At 41.8% G+C, this 18,871-nt stretch overlaps 1 protein-coding gene and 1 pseudogene across 2 annotated transcripts in view; both read right to left on the bottom strand.

Annotated features, from left to right (window-relative positions):
- Positions 1-18,871, bottom strand: part of Prps2 (phosphoribosyl pyrophosphate synthetase 2) — a 37,094-nt gene that overhangs the window by 6,966 nt on the left and 11,257 nt on the right. For both annotated transcript variants that reach the window (XM_021152857.3, XM_021152858.3), the window contains exons 3-4: positions 12,646-12,744; positions 11,087-11,211 (exon numbers count right to left, since the gene is read on the bottom strand). In XM_021152857.3, coding sequence (XP_021008516.1) covers positions 11,087-11,211; positions 12,646-12,744 — 224 coding nt within the window. The remainder of the gene's footprint in view (positions 1-11,086; positions 11,212-12,645; positions 12,745-18,871) is intronic.
- On the bottom strand, positions 11,690-11,807 carry LOC115030155 (small nucleolar RNA SNORA70; annotated as a pseudogene).

The raw sequence follows: 18,871 nt of genomic DNA, 5'->3' as shown, positions 1-18,871 counted from the left end.
TCGAAATTTAGAAGCAGTGCATGGAGGATATTCTTTGCATAGAGGCCTATTCATCATGTTGTCTACAGATGACAACCACAAAAGGAGTATGTGATTCCATCAGGACAAAGGAAGTAGACAACTGTCTGAGAAAACTCACTTTTTGTGACTGAGGGAGCAACATGACACATATAATGTTAGTACTTCACTCAGGGTACCATGTCCAAAGTCTGAGCACTTTCAACATGACTAGTCGTTTTGAAAATTATAGTAAAATATATATAGCATCTGTATTTTTGCAGCATTAAGTGTATTCACAATGATATACAGCTACTAACCTCTGTCTAGTTCCAAAACATATCACAAAAGCAAAAGGAAACCCCATATTTATTAATTGTGTGGCTATGCATTTTGGCATATGCATAGATGAACCTCTTTCTTTAAATCTTCTGAGCATTAATCTAGGAGATATATTGCTAGAATATGTGGAGCTTCATACAACTTATTCAGTCATAATTCTCACAGCTTCAATACCTTTTACCCAATATGACCAAATGTGCAGCTGTCAGATAAGCATGTATAGTGTCCTGTTCGACCATGCTCCCCTGTATCACTTTGAGATAGAGCATAGAGTTCGCCATTTTGGTTAGGTTGGCTGGCTCACGGTTTCCAAAGATCTGCCTGTTTTTGCTTTCTAGTCCTGGGATTAGATAAATGCAGCCATGTCCAATTTTTACATAAGTGCTAGGGATCTAAATTCAAGTCTTCATGACATCTGAGGCCTTCTGGGAGATTAGGCAGCTTGACTATCCTTCTCAATAGAAAGAAACACGGAGGTAGATAATGCACGACTTTGAGAAAACTATCATCACAAATATACCCAGAAGTTGGAATGGGCACACACACATGTGCACACAGGTGCCCACCAATGCCAGAATTGGACATCTGATCCCATGGAACTGGAAGTTATAGGTGGTTTTGAGCTGCCTGACACGGGTACCAGGAATCCAGCTCTAGTCTTCTACTAGGTAAGAATAGCAAGAGCCTGATTATGGGATGGATCCCCCCGGGTGCAGCAGTCTCTAGATGGTCCATCCTTTCGTCTCAGCTCCTAACTTTGTCTCTGTAACTCCTTCCGTGGGTGTTTTGTTCCCAATTCTAAGAAGGGGCAAAGTTTGGTCTTCGTTCTTCTTGAGTTTCATGTGTTTTGGAAATTGTATCTTGTATCTTGGACATTCTAAGTTTCTGGGTTAATATCCACTTATCAGTGAGTATATATCATGTGAGTTCTTTTGTGATTGGGTTACCTCACTCAGGATGGTGCCCTCCAGGTCCATCCATTTGCCTGTGAATTTCATGAAGTCATTGTTTTATAATGGCTGAGTAGTACTCCATTGTGTAAAGGTACCACATTTTCTGTATCCATTCCTCTGTTGAGGGACATCTGGGTTCTTTCTAGCTTCTGGCTATTATAAATAAGGCTGCTATGAACATAGTGGAGTATGTGTCCTTCTTACCAGTGACACCATTGCATACACCAGCAAGATTTTGCTGAAAGGACCCTGATATAGCTGTGTCTTGTGAGGCTATGCTGGGGCCTGGCAAACACAAGTGGATGCTCACAGTCAGCTATTTGGATGGAACACAGGGCCCCCAATGGAGGAGCTAGAGAAAGTACCCAAGGAGCTAAAGGGGTCTGCAACGCTATAGGTGGAACAACAATATGAACTAACCAGTATACCCGGAGCTCGTGTCTCTAGCTGCATATGTTGCAGAAGATGGCCCAGTTGGCCATCATTGGGAAGAGAGGCCCCTTGGTCTTGCAAACTTTATATGCCTCAGTACGGGGGAACGCCAGGGCCAAGAAGTGGGAGTGGGTGGGTAGGGGAGTAGAGCGAGGAGGGTCTGGGGGACTTTTGGGATAGCATTTGAGATGTAAATGAAGAAAATACCTAATTAAAGAAAAATAAATTAAAAAAAAAAAAGAATAGCAAGAGCTGTCTCTCTAGCCCTTTAATAATCTTGATCTTGTGCTTTGCTGCTATGACTGCCGGAGGGCAGTGGTGATGAGGGAGTAAAACCTGGGACCAAGTCGAAAACAAGACTCCAACAGGAAACCCCTGTGTAACAGAGAGATTCGCACATTTTTCCCTCCAGAGTAACAAGCAATGCAACTCCACCCTGTTGCCCCTGTGGGAATAGGAAGGGCATTTACCTTGTCTCATTTCTGATTCTGGGTGAAGGTCAGATGTTTTTAGAATATTCTAAACCACATCTCAGCTCACCTGATGGCTGCTTATTTCAGTTCCCATTATGTATGGGATGAAAACCCACAAGCAGAGAGTTGAATCTAAAAGTGATAATTTGGGGTAGTTCTTCAAGGAACCCAAAAGAAATATGTGCAAATCCTCTCAGGATTATACAAAATCTCAGGATTCTACAAAAGGCCGGGGCGGGGGGGGGAGCGGGGGCGGGTATAAGACATCTAAGGATATCAAGACACTCAAACTGGAATCCAGAAACAGCTGTAACAAAATCATAAGACCAAAGAATGAGCCACTGGAATTAGTTGAAAATGAAGATGAAGGAATTTTTCATGTTAAAACAATAAAATGGATGTGTGGATAAGAATAAAAGGGTAATAAGGAATGCCCAATCCAAAAGTTGGGAGAAGGGCTGGAGAGATGGCTCAATGGTTAAGAGCACTGACTGCTCTTCTGAAGGTCCTAAGTTCAAATCCCAGCAACCACATGGTGGCTCACAACCATCCGTAACAAGATTTGGGGCCCTCTTCTGTAGTGTCTGAAGACAGCTACAGTGTACTTACAAATAATAATAATTTAAAAAAAGAGTTGGGAGAAAAGAAATGTTTTTTTTTGTGAAATAGAAAATAGTATATTTAAATTTTATTGAATTTATAAACATAGCAGCTAACAAAATGCAAATACCTAGATAGAGTGGATTAAAGGTAAGATGAAGTTAGAGTCTAGAATGTAACCCAAAAAGGGAGAGACCAGAAACATGTAAAATGAGCTCAAAGTCATTAAGAGTAGAGTGCAAAGAGGCAGAAGTAGCTAGCTCTCCTCTGTCAAGAGAAAAAGAGGATGGGAGGTGGTTTAGCGGGTAAAGTGCTTGCCACACAAACACACAAAGTTCAGAGTTTGAGCCCTACCACCTACCTGAAAGCTTGGTGAAGCGGTATGTGTCTGTTATCCCAGTTTTGGGAGAGGTAGGATTCCTGTGGTAGTGGGTTAGGCAGGCTGACTAACTGGGAACTCTAGGTCACAGTTACAAAGTCTGTCTCAGAAAACACAGGCAGACAGCTGCTGAAGAATGACACCGAAGGCTGACCTCTGGAGCACCCACACACACAGATACAGACACACACACACACAGACACACACACACACACACGTACTTTAAGGAAATAATGCCTGAGAATTTTCTAGAACTACTGGAAGACTCTAATCCTCTAAGCAATAAACCGAATAAATGAATCCCCTAAGCAAGTACAATAAAACTACGGAAAATATGATGTCTTAACAGAGGTAAAGGGTAAAGACAAGTTACCTAGAAAGGAATGTCAGAAATTCTCAGCATCCACCCTGGAGTCAGGCTATGAATTTATCGCTACTAAAATTGCACTTCCACAGTAAAGGCAGCATGAAGATATGACTAGGCAAACTATACAACCTGAAAATTCATTTCAAGAAAACCACAGCAGGAACCCAAACCGTAGTCATAGCAGCAGACAACTTTCCTTTCTAACACTGTCCATCTTCCAAGTTCCCTTACTTAAACAGTTAATTGAAAGAAGAAGTCTATAATTTGAAGGCAGGTAAATATTTTTGCCCCATAATCATTTTCAAGTATATACTATGCACATACCAATTTCATGATCAGCCTTTTAAACTCCAATTAAGGAAAGGTGGGCTCTCAGAACATGAGACAGCTTTTTTTTTTTTTTTAAAGAAAAGATGCTTGGGCAGATTATGTAAAATGTAGATACGGAATAACTTGTATTTGTTTGTATGGTATGAAACAGGAAGGGCCCCGTGTCCACAGCGCAGCAGTGGAAGCCACTACAGTTTGTGGTTGAAGCTCTAAGTCCAGGTGTAACCTTATAATCCCACTGCAAGTAGGCAGGCAGAAAGGCAGAGAGGCCAGGGAAAGAAAGTGAGCTCTGTGGCTCTTGGCACTGAGGCCCATAGACACCTGATCTGGGTGGAGTTCCAGGCATGTCAATGACTTGCTAGTTCATGCAGCATTAGCGAAAGGAAAAGATTCCTTCCCCAAACCTCCTAGGTCGCTATACTATTATCATTTCCTGAGAAAGCTGCATGTAATTAATTCCACATACACAATGGAGACTCCATGTGTCCCTCGTAAGAGAGGTTAATACAACAAATCCCATTGAAATCGGAGGTGGAAAGAGCTAGAATAAAAACTATGTTTGATTGGTGCCTGTATGTGTGGAAGCCAGAGTGTGGTGTTGGGTGTCTTCTTCCATCACTTTCCACCTTATCCTTGGAGCCAGGCCTCTCACAGAACCCCATGTTCACTGTTGTGGCTAGACTGGCTGGCTGGCCAGCAAGCCCTTGGAATCTGTCTGTCTCTGCCTCACTAGTGTTAAGAGACACCGAGCTTTTCTATTGGTGCTGGGCACCAATGTAAAACTCAGGGCAACACACTTATACAGCAAGCAGTTTACTCTCTGAGCAATCTCTCCATATATACACTGTTCAAATGTTACTTGTTAGTAGTATGGGTGTGAGTGCAGGCATGTACAGGCTACCCTATGCCTGTGAAGATCAGAGGACAAGCCTTGGAAGCCGCCATCTGTATGTGAATTTTCAGGACATCAAGTACACTAAATCACTCCTACTGATGTCTCTAATGCTATAAATTATTAAATTCTTCTTTCCAAGTTTCAAAGTTTTGATACCACATGTTCAAAGAGTATATAATCAAGAAAATAAAAGGTTATATTAAGCACCCAGTTCGACCTACTTTCCACAACCCTTTACATTTGTATTTACTATATATGTGCACACACACACACACACACACACACACACACACACACAGAGAGAGAGAGAGAGAGAGAGAGAGAGAGAGAGAGAGTAACTGCACACACAGCTTTACTATAGGGAGGCTTCTTTCTTGTTAGTCAATGTTCCTCATTAACTCAATTAAACCTCAAAGATTACCCAAGAGTGACCTCCTGTGGCAAGAGCAAGCCTTACTTGGAGAGATTTGACCTCAAAGCTTTCTCTAAAACAGTCTTGATAGTCCCGATAAACAGATATTTTCTCTAGTGGAATATGACTTTGCATTAAGCAAAAAAGCCAACAATATCCTATCATAAACTCTATGTGACATGCATGACTTGCCAGGCTGCTTCAGTGGGACTGTCAGTGGGAGAGTAGCCCATTGCAATATATGATGGTGACAAGGAAGTATAGCAGACCAGGTAAAGAGAAAAGACGTGACAAAAATTCCTACGTGTGCTGTGGATCCCTAAAGAGCCTGTTTTTCCCAGCACAGGAGCAGGAGTGGCTACATGAGAGCATTCTGAAGAGTTTTAAACAGAAAAACATTTTAAATTTGGTCACCTACTCTGTTCTAGTCTTAATCTCTCTCTCTCTCTCTCTCTCTCTCTCTCTCTCTCTCTCTCTCTCTCTCTCTCTCCCTCCCTCCCTCCCTACACACACACACACACACACACACACACACACACACACACACACACAGTCACACTATGACATAGAGAGATATGTATGTGCAGGTACAAATGCCCAGAGGCTAGAGGTATCCATCAAATTGCTTGTTCTATCAGTTTCTACCTTATACTTTGAAGCAGGGTCTCTCACTGAACCTGGGCCTAAGCTGGGCCAGCAAGTCCCACCGATCATTCTGTCCATATGCGTTACAGTGCTAAAGTTACAGGGTATGTGGCCATGCCTAGCTTTTTAAACAGGTGCTAGGAATTTAAATTCAGGTCCTTACACTTGAGCAGAAAGAACACTTATCTACTGAGTAAGCCCTCTTCTGTGATTTTTAAAAGAGGGAGTTTGCAAGGGATAGAAGAACTTAGTATATAATAAAAGATGTTGTTTTAAACCAATACAGAAAGGATGGATAATTCAATAGTTCTTGAATGACTAGATAGCTGGTGGAGGATAGGTGGGAATTGGATTTTTATTTTACTTTTTATTTCTCAATAAGTGTCAAATGCAAGAAAAATCAGAACATTAAAAGAGAAAAAGAGACCTTTGAAAATATGCAAAATCATAAGCAAAGAAAAGAATTTAAGGGAAAGGCAAGTGCTTCATAGGCCCAGAAGCCAAAATGTAACTATAAGATGGTTTTCAAAGTTCTTTAGGGAGTAAGAATATAAAAGTGGGAGGCAGTTAAAACACTGGGGAAATACCTGAGACACTCATTAAAAGGTAATATCCTGCCTTTGCCAATCCACAGGTAAATGTCTCCAGCTAAGATATGGAAGTTTGTACTCATAGGAAAACAAAAAACAAACAAACAAAAAACATCACGCCAGAAAGGATGCCTGACCTCACTCCTAACAACCAGAGTTCACAAGAAGATATATCTCAGGCTACTTGCCTCATAGGCCAACTGAAACTGATTATACACTATGTGAGCAAGGGGGGGGGGGGCGGTATCAAGACTCTGGCAGCCATACTGGACAACACTATCTGGAATATCTTTTCTTAAAGACCCACTTTGAGCTCTGTCCACCAAAACTTAAATGTCCTGTGCCTTTGGGCTGGCAGTTTTAATTTTAGGAATGTATCTTATTTAGACAACTATGCAAAAGGTCAGACAGGTCTGCTAAATCTGTATTACACAAACAACAGTGTTTATGAATGAGTAGCATGGGAATGACCACACACACACACACACACACACACACACACACACACACACACACGACTATTACACAGCTATGAAAACAACCAGGTAACCCTGAAAATACATGGCACTGTCCCATGAAATGGTTTCTTCCACTAAATAGAAGAGAGGGGCACTAAGACCCAGCAATTGTTTTTTTTTGTTTGTTTGTTTTTTTCCCCCAACTAAGAATGCAAAGCAACTAGCTGCTATATGCTCCTGATGCCATGCCTTCCTGGCCATAATAGGCTGTACCTTCAAATCACAAAGCAAAATAAATCCCCCCTCCCTTGAAAAATGATCAAGAATATATGTTAGATAACTATAGGATTACTGGTAAATTATAGCAAGTTCGCATTTTAAAGACCTCCGTGGAGAAGTGTGTGTAGCATCTGTGTTATTTTTACTGCTGTGACCAAACCCCTGACAAAGAACAACTCAAAGAGGAGAGGTTTAACTTTGTTTGGCTCATGATTTGAGGAAACAAAGCCCACCAGGATAGGAAATGGCTGGTAGTAGGCAACTTCTTTGTGGCAGGAGCAGGTGGCTTCTATTTGCCACATCTTAGAGGAACAGGAAGCAGAGACCCAAGCAGAAGCTGATCTGGGTTATAAACTACAACCCCACAATGACCTTCTTCTTCTAGTAACACTCTGCCTCCCAGGTTCTACAACCCCCAACGCAGCTGTGGCCCAAGTATGCAGGCAAAGGAGGCTGGGGGAAAGGTTCCACATTCAAATCATGATAACACATTACTGGTAGTCTGCATCTATGAAACCAGGGGATGTATGTTTGAACACTACCCTAACACGGGAAAGAACGACAGTACTTGATGAAGCTGAGTTACCTTTTCTATTATCTTTCAATTTGCGTTAATTTTTTATTACTGTGTGTGTGTGTGTGTGTGTGTGTGTATGTGTGTGTATACATGCACGTATGCCAAAGCACAAGTGTGGCAGTCAGAATATATTGAAGAAATAGGTCTTCTCTTATGAGGCTCCCAGGTATTAAACTTAGGTTAGCAGGCTTGGATGCAGGCACCTTTAACTCCTGGGTCATCTTACTAGCCTCTGTTTCAATATTTTTGCTGAAAGCATGAATGATATTCTTGGCTGTAGATTGAGACAGTTGGGGATAGGAAAAGGGAAAGGGCCAAAATAACTCTATGGAATCTATTATTCTTTAGACTTGCTTGGGCCAAAGTTCTATTTTCTTTTTTCTTTTATGCCAGAGAAAATGGTCATTTGCTGTATGATCAATTGATATGAACACATTTTTATGTGTCTTCCCATATAGGGACACTGGAGTAACCAATGGGATCAGGGGACATGGGTGGCAACTGCTAAGGGGCATGGGATTTTTCCTCTTGATGTGATGAAAATGTGTGGAGGTGGTTAACAGTAACCGTTGCAAAAATCTGAAAACATACTGAAACCCCTACTGCTGTTATAACCCAAGTTATCTAACACTCCAGACCCCTTAGCCTAGAATAGATTTGAATGATGTGAATGCATGTTCGACCTCATGACTTTGGGAAGCTTCCAAATCAACTGCAAAGTTGATATGGAAGAAATCCAGGAGAAATGACTCTGCAAAGTCACTCCCAGGGTTAAAAAGACATGACCTGGGAAACCCTCAATGGCTTGCCCAAGGTCACATGTGCTCATCATGCTCTGGGCTAAAGAATGGACTACTGCTAGCTCCCAAGCCCAACCCTGCTGGACTGGCTATTTTTGTGTCAACTTGACACAGCTGGAGTTATCACAGAGAAAGGAGCTTCAGTTGAGGAAATGCCTACATGAGATCCCACTGTAAGGCATTTTCTCAATTAGTGATGAAGGGGGAAAGGCCCCTTGTGGGTGGGAACATCTCTGGACTGGTAGTCTTGGTTCTATAAGAGAGCAGGCTGAGCAAGCCAGGGGAAGCAAGCCAGTAAAGACATTTCTCCATGGCCTCTGCATCAGCTCCTGCTTCCTGACCTGCTTGAGTTCCAGTCCTGACTTCTTTCAGTGACTAACAGCAATGTGGAAGTATAAGCCGAATAAACCCTTTCCTCCCCAACTTACTTCTTGGTCATGATGTCTGTGCAGAAATAGAAACCCTGACTAAGACACCTGCATAGCTGGGGGCTTGGGAACCTAACTGCCACTGTCGTTCATGTGAGTCTCCTTCCTGTGCAGAGGTACTTCCAGCAGCTGTCAGAGAGTCCCTCTCCAGTAACCTGCCCTTTTTTCTTCTCTTCTGTGCTGGGTGGGAACCAGTGGCTGTTGGACAGCAGCTAAGAGCCCAACACATGTGCTCTTCTGAGAACCAGGGAACGCAATGCATTGAGATTACTTTATTGGCCACTCTTAAGTCTTTTTAAGTGTGATTCTAGGGCTGCAAGGAGATGAAGATATCAACAAGTGAGGAGAAGGTACATGAGAATGAGTGTGTGTGTGTGTGTGTGTGTGTATGTACTCAAATGTGTCTATGCAGTGCTAGAGAAGAAATCCAGGGTTGTGGGCATGACTGCCAATGTTCCACCACTGAGCCACACCCAAGATCACTGCCCTTTTGGGTTGTTCTGAAGCTTGATTGTCACTCTTGACCCTGGACTCAAATGATTGACTCCCATTTATAAACCTCTTTACTTTAGTTGGTGCGGAGAGTTCTCTCTTACCTTTCCCTTTCTTATGGCCACCCCTACCTTGGCAATGCAACTCCACTCCACCAGGTTTTGTCTTCCCAGATAGCAGCTGGCAAGTTCTCCAAGGCTCAGGGTCCTAAGGCTCAGTTTGCAGTGGGCAGTGTGTAGGACCAGCATAATCTTATTCTTGTTGCCTCCACAACACCAAGTCCCCTAGTGGTTCATGCGCCCCTTGAAGCTCTCCATAGAGCTGGTTGACACTGCCACTCAGGGCTACTTTCTTAGGCTGCCACTGTGGCAGGATGCTCAGTTTTTATTAAACGTGTTCATTTGCCAGTCATTCTACCTCTCCTTAGTACTGGCTGCCTGTGCCCTGGTGGCTATCTATACACAATGAATCCGGGCATATTAGTCCCTCGGGGCTGGCTGATTTTGGATGATCAGATTGACAGGTCATATGGTACAGTGACTGATCCCCTACCAACTCAAACTGTAGAAGCCTTTCTCCATAGAGGTACTGCATCCTCAGACTAATTTTGTATTAATTTTCTTAGTCCAGGGAGTCCAACACCCTAGGGAGACCTCATATTCACCTGCCTGTGGCACAAACTTGTGGCTGGATTTCTCATGGGTGACTACTTTCTCCTTCAGCCAAAGGCTCTGCTTATTGGCTAGGGACTTAGCTTTTAGCATCCTGCTTTAGGGAGGCCCTTGAATAGGTGGGGCAGGCCAAGCTGCCTTCCCCTTCTCATCTCACCCACATCCCCCAGACCACCAGAGTACATTCCAGCCCCATCTGTAATGCAGGCAGACTTTAGCCCCCCTTTCTTGTTGTTCCATATACATTTTGAAAAACTGGGTTCTATTGTGCCTGTTCCAGTCAAGTGTTTGTGGTTAGAAGGACTAATTCAGTCAATTGTGTTAATTAAAATTCTTATTATATAGAATATATGTGTGTGTTTGTTTTATTTTCATGAATGATGTGAAATGCTGGGACAGTGATGGGTTTCTGTCCTGGAGGCAAAGCCTGAGACCTATTCAGTTGCTCATTTACAAAATAAAATGTTACATAATTAAAAGCAAACTTCCTGGGGGGGGGGCAGGGCAGCAACATTATCATACTATCCCCAGCAAACACACACACACGTGCGCACACACACACAAAGCATGCTATCTATAAAGGTTGTCAGTGTGTTTTTGTGTGGTATGCATGTATGCACACACATGTGGAGGCTCCAAGTTAATGTCAGGAATGTGCTTTGATTGCTTATTTTTTGATGCAGTGTTTCTCAATTAAATGCTGAGCTAGTTACATAGCTCGGGGAATTCCCCCATCCCTGTCTTCCAAGGCTAAAATCACAGACAGACCCTTAAGCGTACTCAGCATCTATATAAGCTCTTCAGACCCAACTTCAGTCCTCAAGCTTGTGGGGCATTAGCTTTAACTACTCAACTATTTCCCCCAGCAAACAAGGCATGCTTTCTCCTTTAAGACATAGAGAAATACAGAAGTCAGGAAAGTAGTAGGTAAAGAGAAAGATGTGTATGGTGTCACTTGTATGGTACCTTTTGGCTCCTCCAGCATCTGGAGAAACAATAATACAGTTTCTCCATTCAGTGATGTTCTCCCGAATCCACTGAAGAACTGCAGGTTCTGCATATAAATTATCCACAGGAATATCAAAGAATCCCTAAGGAGGAAAATCAATGTCACTTGGTTTTCTGGTTGAATGTGAGATTTATTAGAGTACATGATTGGCAGGGTCAAGGGTTCAGCACAGTGGAAAGCCTCAGGAACACAGAGTCCTACCACATGCCTGAGGGACCATGATTAGGGGCGTATTTGTCCCACGCTTGTTGAGAAAATGCCGCTTCTTCAGATAACATCTCTTCAGATTCATCTGCATTAAACTTGGCGCTCTCTCTCTCTCTCTCTCTCTCTCTTTTAAGATGTGGCTCTTCTGTCAGCTAGGGAACTTGAACTTAACCCTGTGTAGGACCTCAATCACATATTCCTTGTTTTACAGGTTGGTATTATACACATGATGGCCTGGCCAATGTGAACCTTGCCCACTGGGCCCTGGGGCTTCCCAATGGTGATCCATATACCTCTCTGAAGCCTAGACTGGTGACAAGATGAGATAAGCGACATGACTATTCACCAGAAAGTTCAGTCCCCAAGGTCTCTTAGAGAAACCCCTATATACAACCTCCCAAGAAGCATACTGTTTGCAGTCACTGCACAGCACGCTCCAAGGGGAAAGGGACTTAGTTTAATTGGATACAGATTTTTAAACAAGGTAATTGCTATCTTTCAATAATATCTGAAATATTGATATTTGATTGAATATTGATCCAAAAATACCTTTATACAACAGTATCCCTGTGGGTAACTGTTACAGAAATAAATCTAATAGTAATGATGCCACAAGACATCTTTCAGTCCAGTCCACTTCCTAGGCATGCTCTGATATTTATGTGCACCGAGAGAAAGAACAGCATTGCAGGACAAACTGGAAGACAGGTGGATTTTTGTTGTTGTTTTAGCACTTAAGCACAAATCAAATACTTCACATTCATTATATATCATAAGTAGGTACTGAGAAATGTGGTCCGTCTTTGTGACAAAAGAGAAAGTTATGAAGAAATTAAAAATGTATATTGCAGGACTAAGGAGATGACTTGGTGTGTGAATGTATAGAAAACTTGCTGTACAAGCATATGCTGCATATTCTGTGACCCCAGTGTTGGGAAAGGAGAGGTACGCAGATCCTTGGAGCTCACGGTCAGCCAACTTACCTGAATTGATGAGATCTGGGTTCAGTGAGAGACCAAGTCATCAAAACTTAAGCTGAGGAGTGATTGAGGAAGACATGCAATGTACACAAACTCACACAATACACACTACTACACTAACTAATTTACAGAAGCTTAGATGGAACCACAAAACATATAAGAAAGCATTTCTGTTCCTCCAAAAATGAATTGGAGGCAAGGTGTGTTAGGAATGGTGGCATCCACAGGAAAGACAGCCAGCCAGGAGAGTCGCTGTGCAGACTCAAAATCTTTCAAAATTAGTTAAGGGAGTTAGGACCTAACCGTGGAAAGAAACACAATGTTCGTACCTGGATCTGAGAGGCATGCAGGTCCATGGTAATGATGTGATCAGCCCCAGCAACTGACAGCATATTGGCCACAAGTTTAGCAGAAATTGGAGCACGACTCTAAAAAATAGAAACAAGGATTTAATATCAGAAAAAGATGGAACCTGTTAGATTCCTCTCACAATGATAGTCATGAGGAAACTGAATGAGATGGAACCAATAAGGAAAATTATAAGTTATAACAACAAAAGATATATTTGATACATTGGATTTGGTTACTAAATATATACTACTACTTGGCATGGCTTGTTTGCTTGTTTCTGAACCTGGGTCTTCAAGCTGACCTTGAACTCCTCATCCTCCTGCCTTCACCTCTTGAATGTTAAGATTATAGGCATGTGCCACCATGCTCAATTTCTGTGGTACTAAGGCTGAAATCCAGGAATTCCTGTATCCCAGATAAGCATTCTACTGACTAAACTACATCTCCAGCCTTACACTACTGTGGAGCCATGCACCTGACACTACATACAGAATACAAATATTAAAGGGATAAAGTCAAACTGTGGAAATGCAATGTCCTATATTTCAAATAACAAGAAAACACGAAGAGGTTCAACAAGATGATTTAAGAAATCACTTTTAAGGCAAGGCCAGCCAAAGCTGACAGAAGAGTGCTCTAGAAGGGAACAGTGACACACAATCCAAATGAAAGAATTAACAGTTATAGGTAATTGAGAAATGAACATTCAGAGAAACTAGGTCATTGTCCCTTCTGTCATATGCCTTTTCTAAAGTTACGTAACTTCTTTATAGATTTAGTTTCCACATCATAAATCACAGACAATGAAAAGTCCACATCAAAGCAACCAAAGAGATTGCACAGATATCATTAGACATAGTCCAGACATGTATAGGAGATTAGTCATTAACACCATTACATTCTTATATGCAAGCCACAAAAGAAAATACAATCTTAATATTGTATAAAAATGTTAATATTGAATATTGTCTTTATTTCCCTTCAAACACTATTGTTTAAAAGATAAATACATATCACCTTATATTGCATATATACATCTTATATTGTTTATAAATATAACCAATAAATATCAATAGTGTAGTTAATATTATAAAATAACATTCATTTATATATTAATTTTACAATTACACACACACACACACACAAAGAATCAGCGGAAACATTCCTAACATCACCAGCAGATTTTCTAAAAAGTAAAACTGTATGGAAGTATTCTCTATTTGCTTTGTTGTTGTTGTTGTTGTTGTTATTGTTGTTTTGAGACAGGGTCTCTCTATGTAGTCCTAGCTGTACTGGAACTCATTATGTAGACAAGGCTAGCCTTGATACCTGGTACTACTTCCAAAGAGCTGAGGTTAAAGACGTGAAAAATCATGCCTAGTGGGAAGTGTTTTTCCTTTACATACACATACATACACACACACATAGATGTGTGAGTTTTTTGCCTGAATGTATATACAGCTGCATATGCTGTACATGCAGTACCCTCAGAGGCCAGAAGAGAGCATTGTATCCCTTGGAAGTACAGTTATGGATGCTTGTGACCTACCACGTGTGGATTAGGAACTGAACTCAGGTCCTCTGTAACAACAGCCTGTGTTCCCAATCATTGAGCCATTTTTCTAGCCTCTCTTCATCTTATTTTTAAAAGGGAGGGGGTTGTTTTGATCTTCTCTATATTCCCATCTTTATTTAACTCCCCTGTATGGTATTTCATGTTGCCTTTGGGAAAGAATCGAATTTTTTTTTCAGCTATAATATCCAAGTACTCTCTGGTCAATCTGGTTGTAGCTAACTGCAAATTGCTCTCCCTTTACTCCGATGCAGCACCCTTTCCTGTATAGTAGACTATTCACTTTCTCTAGAGAACACCAAGACCTTGTCTCACATACTCAGCTGCCCCAATCTCACACATTCTTTGCTACACCCATGTGTTTGATCCTTTAAAGTCTGGTTCAAATATCACAATAATAAGTACCTCTAAGAATACCAGAAATAACCCCTTTCTTCTACAGTGACACAGTTTAGGTGACCAAGAATGTGTGATTAGATAGCCCAAGGACCTTGGGTAAAACCAAATACTGGTCAAAAAGAGAAACCTTAGTAATAAAATGACGCCTAATGACATTCTGCTGTACTCATAGATCAATCAGTGCCTTGCTCAGCCATCATCAGAGAAGCTTCCTCCTGCAGCAGATGGGAACAAATGCAGAGACCTACTGCTAGACAGTGTGCAGAGAGTGAAAGACCTTGGAACATTCAGCTCTCAATGGGATGTCTCCATCAAATCCCTTCCCTCAGGGCTCAGGGAACTGTGTGGAAGGGCCTGAGGGGCTGGAGAACACAAAGAGAACAAGGCCCTCTAAATCAACTAAGCAAAGATCTTATGAACTCAGAGAAGGAAGCAGCAAGCATGGGGCCAATATGGGTCTGCCTCAGGTCCTCAGATATGGCTTCCAATAGAACTTAGGAAAGAAAACATTTAATTTGGGGGATTGCTAACACTTTCAGAGGGTAAGTCCATGATTGTCTTGGCAAGGAGCATGGCAGCAGGCAGGCAGGTGTGGTGCTAGAGTAGTACTGAGAGCTTATAGCTCATCCATAACTAAGAGATAGATACAAAGAGAGAGAAAGAGAGCGGGGAGAGGTCTGTCCTGACATGGGCTTCTCAAACCTCAAAGATGCCCCACTGATAAACCTTTACACTTCTTCCAACAAGGCCACATTTCCCAATCTTTCCTTAACAATCCCACCAACTTCAGAACAAGCATTCAAACATATACGCCCAGAGGGCCACTCTCATTCAAACCATAAGCCTGTAGAGAGAACAATCAGTGTGGCATTTAAAGTAGGCAAAGCACCTGCCTTGTGAGCATGAACAGCTGAGTGCAAGCTCAGAGTCCACATCAAAATGCTGTGGCATGGAGACAAATGTTTATCGACCCTGTGCTGGGAAGGTGGGGACAGGCTTGATGCTCTCAGGCTGTCTACCTGGCATGTTTCAGGCCAGTGAGAAATCTCATCAAACCAAAATGAAAACAAACCCACAAAAGGTAGGCAGCACCAGACACCAGAAAAATGGTGTCTGAGTTCGTGCACTTTCACAGGCGCATGGAAGTGTGCAGGACTTACACACAGACACACGTTCCCCTAAACATACAAACACATACAGAGATTACAAGACTAAAGAGACTTGTGTCAACCACTTTATCATTAAAATATCAACATAATGTTATACATGATTCTGAAAAAAAATTCAAGGTGACAGCCCTTCTTCACTCTCTCAGAAGTAATTATTCCCTGCCTGGTTCAAAATCCACTGTTCTCTTCAGGGAAGAGAACTAGCAATTACTGAATGTCTACTACAGGACCCAGCAAATGTCAGCTGGTGGGCTAGAATTGTCTGAGGCCTGGTTTACAGCTAGGAATGGTCTCTTATATAAAAGCATTGGAAAACAGACAAAAATAAGATTTTTGTAGCATGTGAAGGTGACATAAAACCCATATTTCAGTGTGCATAAATGAAGCATCATTGGGACAGTTACACCCATTTCTTTGCGTATTGGCTATGGCAGTCTCCACACTAAAATGAAGTTGAATTGTCATAACCATCCAATGGGCTACAACACCAATATTTGGTGCTTCTCAGAAAGCTGGTTCACTTGTGTATGATAGGCTAGGAGCTTCAACTGTACTAGCTAAGATGGTCCTTAGTCTACAAATAAGGAAACCAAAGGTGCAGAGGTTAAGTAAGTTTTAAAAAGGGCAAACCAGGTAAATTATGGTATTTGAATTCAAAACTGAGCCTACTTCATTGCAAAGCTGCAATCCAGGGCTTACATCATGCCTTTGACAATTACTATGACATCACTGCCAGTTTCCTGTGTGAATATTCCATTGTGTTAAGTGGTCATTTATGAAACCATTTCTTTCCTGTGAGAAGCTGCGCTTGGGTTCTGGTACTTACAAATCAAAGCTAACTAAACCTTTCTGTATTCATAGTGCAAAGGGTAAAAACACATGAAACAAGTTTGGAAAATGTTTTAAAGCCCTGAGATTTTTTTCTGGGCTCTTTCTGCTGGTACTTCTTGGTAGAGGCAATTACACAGAACTTCACTGTGCTATTAGTGGCTGTGGGCAATACGGTCCCAAAGGAAGAGAAAAGAACAATAGACAGCCTGGGAGGGCTGCCCAGAGCTCCTCTTGTAGCCAACAAGAATATTCTGTCTAGGTTAAATGTAGCACATGGCTTTCTATGACATCCAAATACCACCTGGCTTTCTGCCTCCCTAAGTGAAGCAGAAAAAAAAAAAAGTTGAAAAAAAAATCAAAAAGGAAGTAGGAAGTAACTTCCTTCATCTCAAATCATGGTTGGTGGCCTCAGTCCCCAGACACTGGGATATGGGAACAGTGAACTAAGAAATGAAGTACCTTACCAGGTTCAGGTCATTTCTTCTTTCTCCTACTAAATTCTCAGTGCCCACCCAGCATCAGGCTAAGCTACATGGTTGAAGGGAAGACGTCAGTTTTTAAAACTTCACAGAATGCAAATGTTACACATTGAATGGCAGATTGACAGATTCAATTGGATGCAAGAATGAAATTGTAAATTGTTTCCTTACTATAGTTTGAATCATGCTGACTACCCGGATCCATTAGAAGTCAAGGCTGAGAAGGCCAGCCAGGGAGCTCAGCAGGTGAGAGTGCTTGTGATACAAGCCTCACCTAAGACAAGCTTGACCTAGACCTACATAAAAGTAGAAGGAGAAAACTGATTCCAAAACGTTGCCCTCTGACGACAAGTGTGCTATAGCATATGTACAGATACACACATACACACATACAGAGATTAAAAATAAAGGAAGCCATGACTCCAGAAAAATCCATGGATCTTGACTCCCTCTAAGGCCACTTTAGGCTACAGACCTGTACAAGACTTGCTGAGGACAGTGTGAGCAGTGGACACTTGTTTCCTGGCACAGTGAGCCTTTGACTTCCTTTTCATATCTAGAGCATCTTGTTGGAGGTGATCAATGATTGGAAACCAGCACTACATCAAAGCTTAACCAAGCCTGAACATGTTCACCTTATCCATCATCAATTTCACTTACTATCCATTGGTATCGGTCAAATGTTGGTCCCTGATTTGGCAATGTTGGACTCCAGAGTTGTGCAAGAGCACACGGCTGCTGTTTTAAGCCATTCTGTTTACAGCCATTTGTTGCAGGCCTGCTTCTTCTCTCCACCAGTAAGTGACAGTTTTCTGAGCTGCACTTACTGTCTCTCAAATGCCATTCAATCAAATGCTGCTTGATGATAGTCTTATCTTGTGCATTAGCAGCTAAGTTTGGAAAGGCATGGGACCCAGGTTCAAAATGGCCCCAAATGGAAAACATATCTAAATGTTTGACAATGGGGAAACTGGTAGATGGCTGGCCACACAGTGCAGTTCTGAAAACAATTAAAGCCACTAGGGGTGGGAGAGGGTGAGGTTAAGATGATTTAGTTGGTGAAGGCACTTGCAATGAAACCTGTTGACATGTGTTTAATCCCTGGGACTCACATGGTGGAGGCGAGAAGCAATGGCCACAAGTTGTCCTGACCTTCAAATGCATACACACAGACACACCACACCACGCATGCACACGTGCACACTACAGACACACACACACACCACTAGATATAATAAAAAATTATATAACAAATTTACTGGTGTTTGAGAAGCCCATAGAACTCTTTTTGATGGCATAGTAGTTGGGGCAATGCTTGCAATCAGGGAACAGAGCAAAAGACCAAAACATTTCCTGCAATGCAAATGACAGGTGGCAGGCAGAGCTAGTTTCTCTGTCATAAATTTGGAATAAAAAAGAAGTTAGCAAATATGACTTTAGAAAAGGTTACCATGTATCAGTATGTCAACAATCACCACCAAATGTGTCTCAATATTTGTATTCCTTAAAGAAGAACCTGGAGTTCGAACATATGCCCCACAATTGGACAGGACCCTTCTAAGAACAAAATTTACTGAAGACGCCGTAATGTACCATTATCCTCCAGGCAAACACAAAATACAAAGGACATGAACTTGATTCAAATTAATCATGCTGGCAATATATCAAACCACTTGCCAGTCAGTTCAATGTCTGTTGCTGTGATAAAACACCCTGACAAAGACAGTATAAGGGATTTAATTGACTCACAATT

Source organism: Mus caroli, unplaced genomic scaffold (assembly GCF_978045245.1).
Source record: "Mus caroli unplaced genomic scaffold, Mus_caroli_1 scaffold_5, whole genome shotgun sequence".
In the NCBI taxonomy this organism is placed as follows: domain Eukaryota; kingdom Metazoa; phylum Chordata; class Mammalia; order Rodentia; family Muridae; genus Mus; species Mus caroli.
Note: the sequence above shows the minus strand (reverse complement) of the source record. Positions and strands in the feature narration are given on the sequence as shown.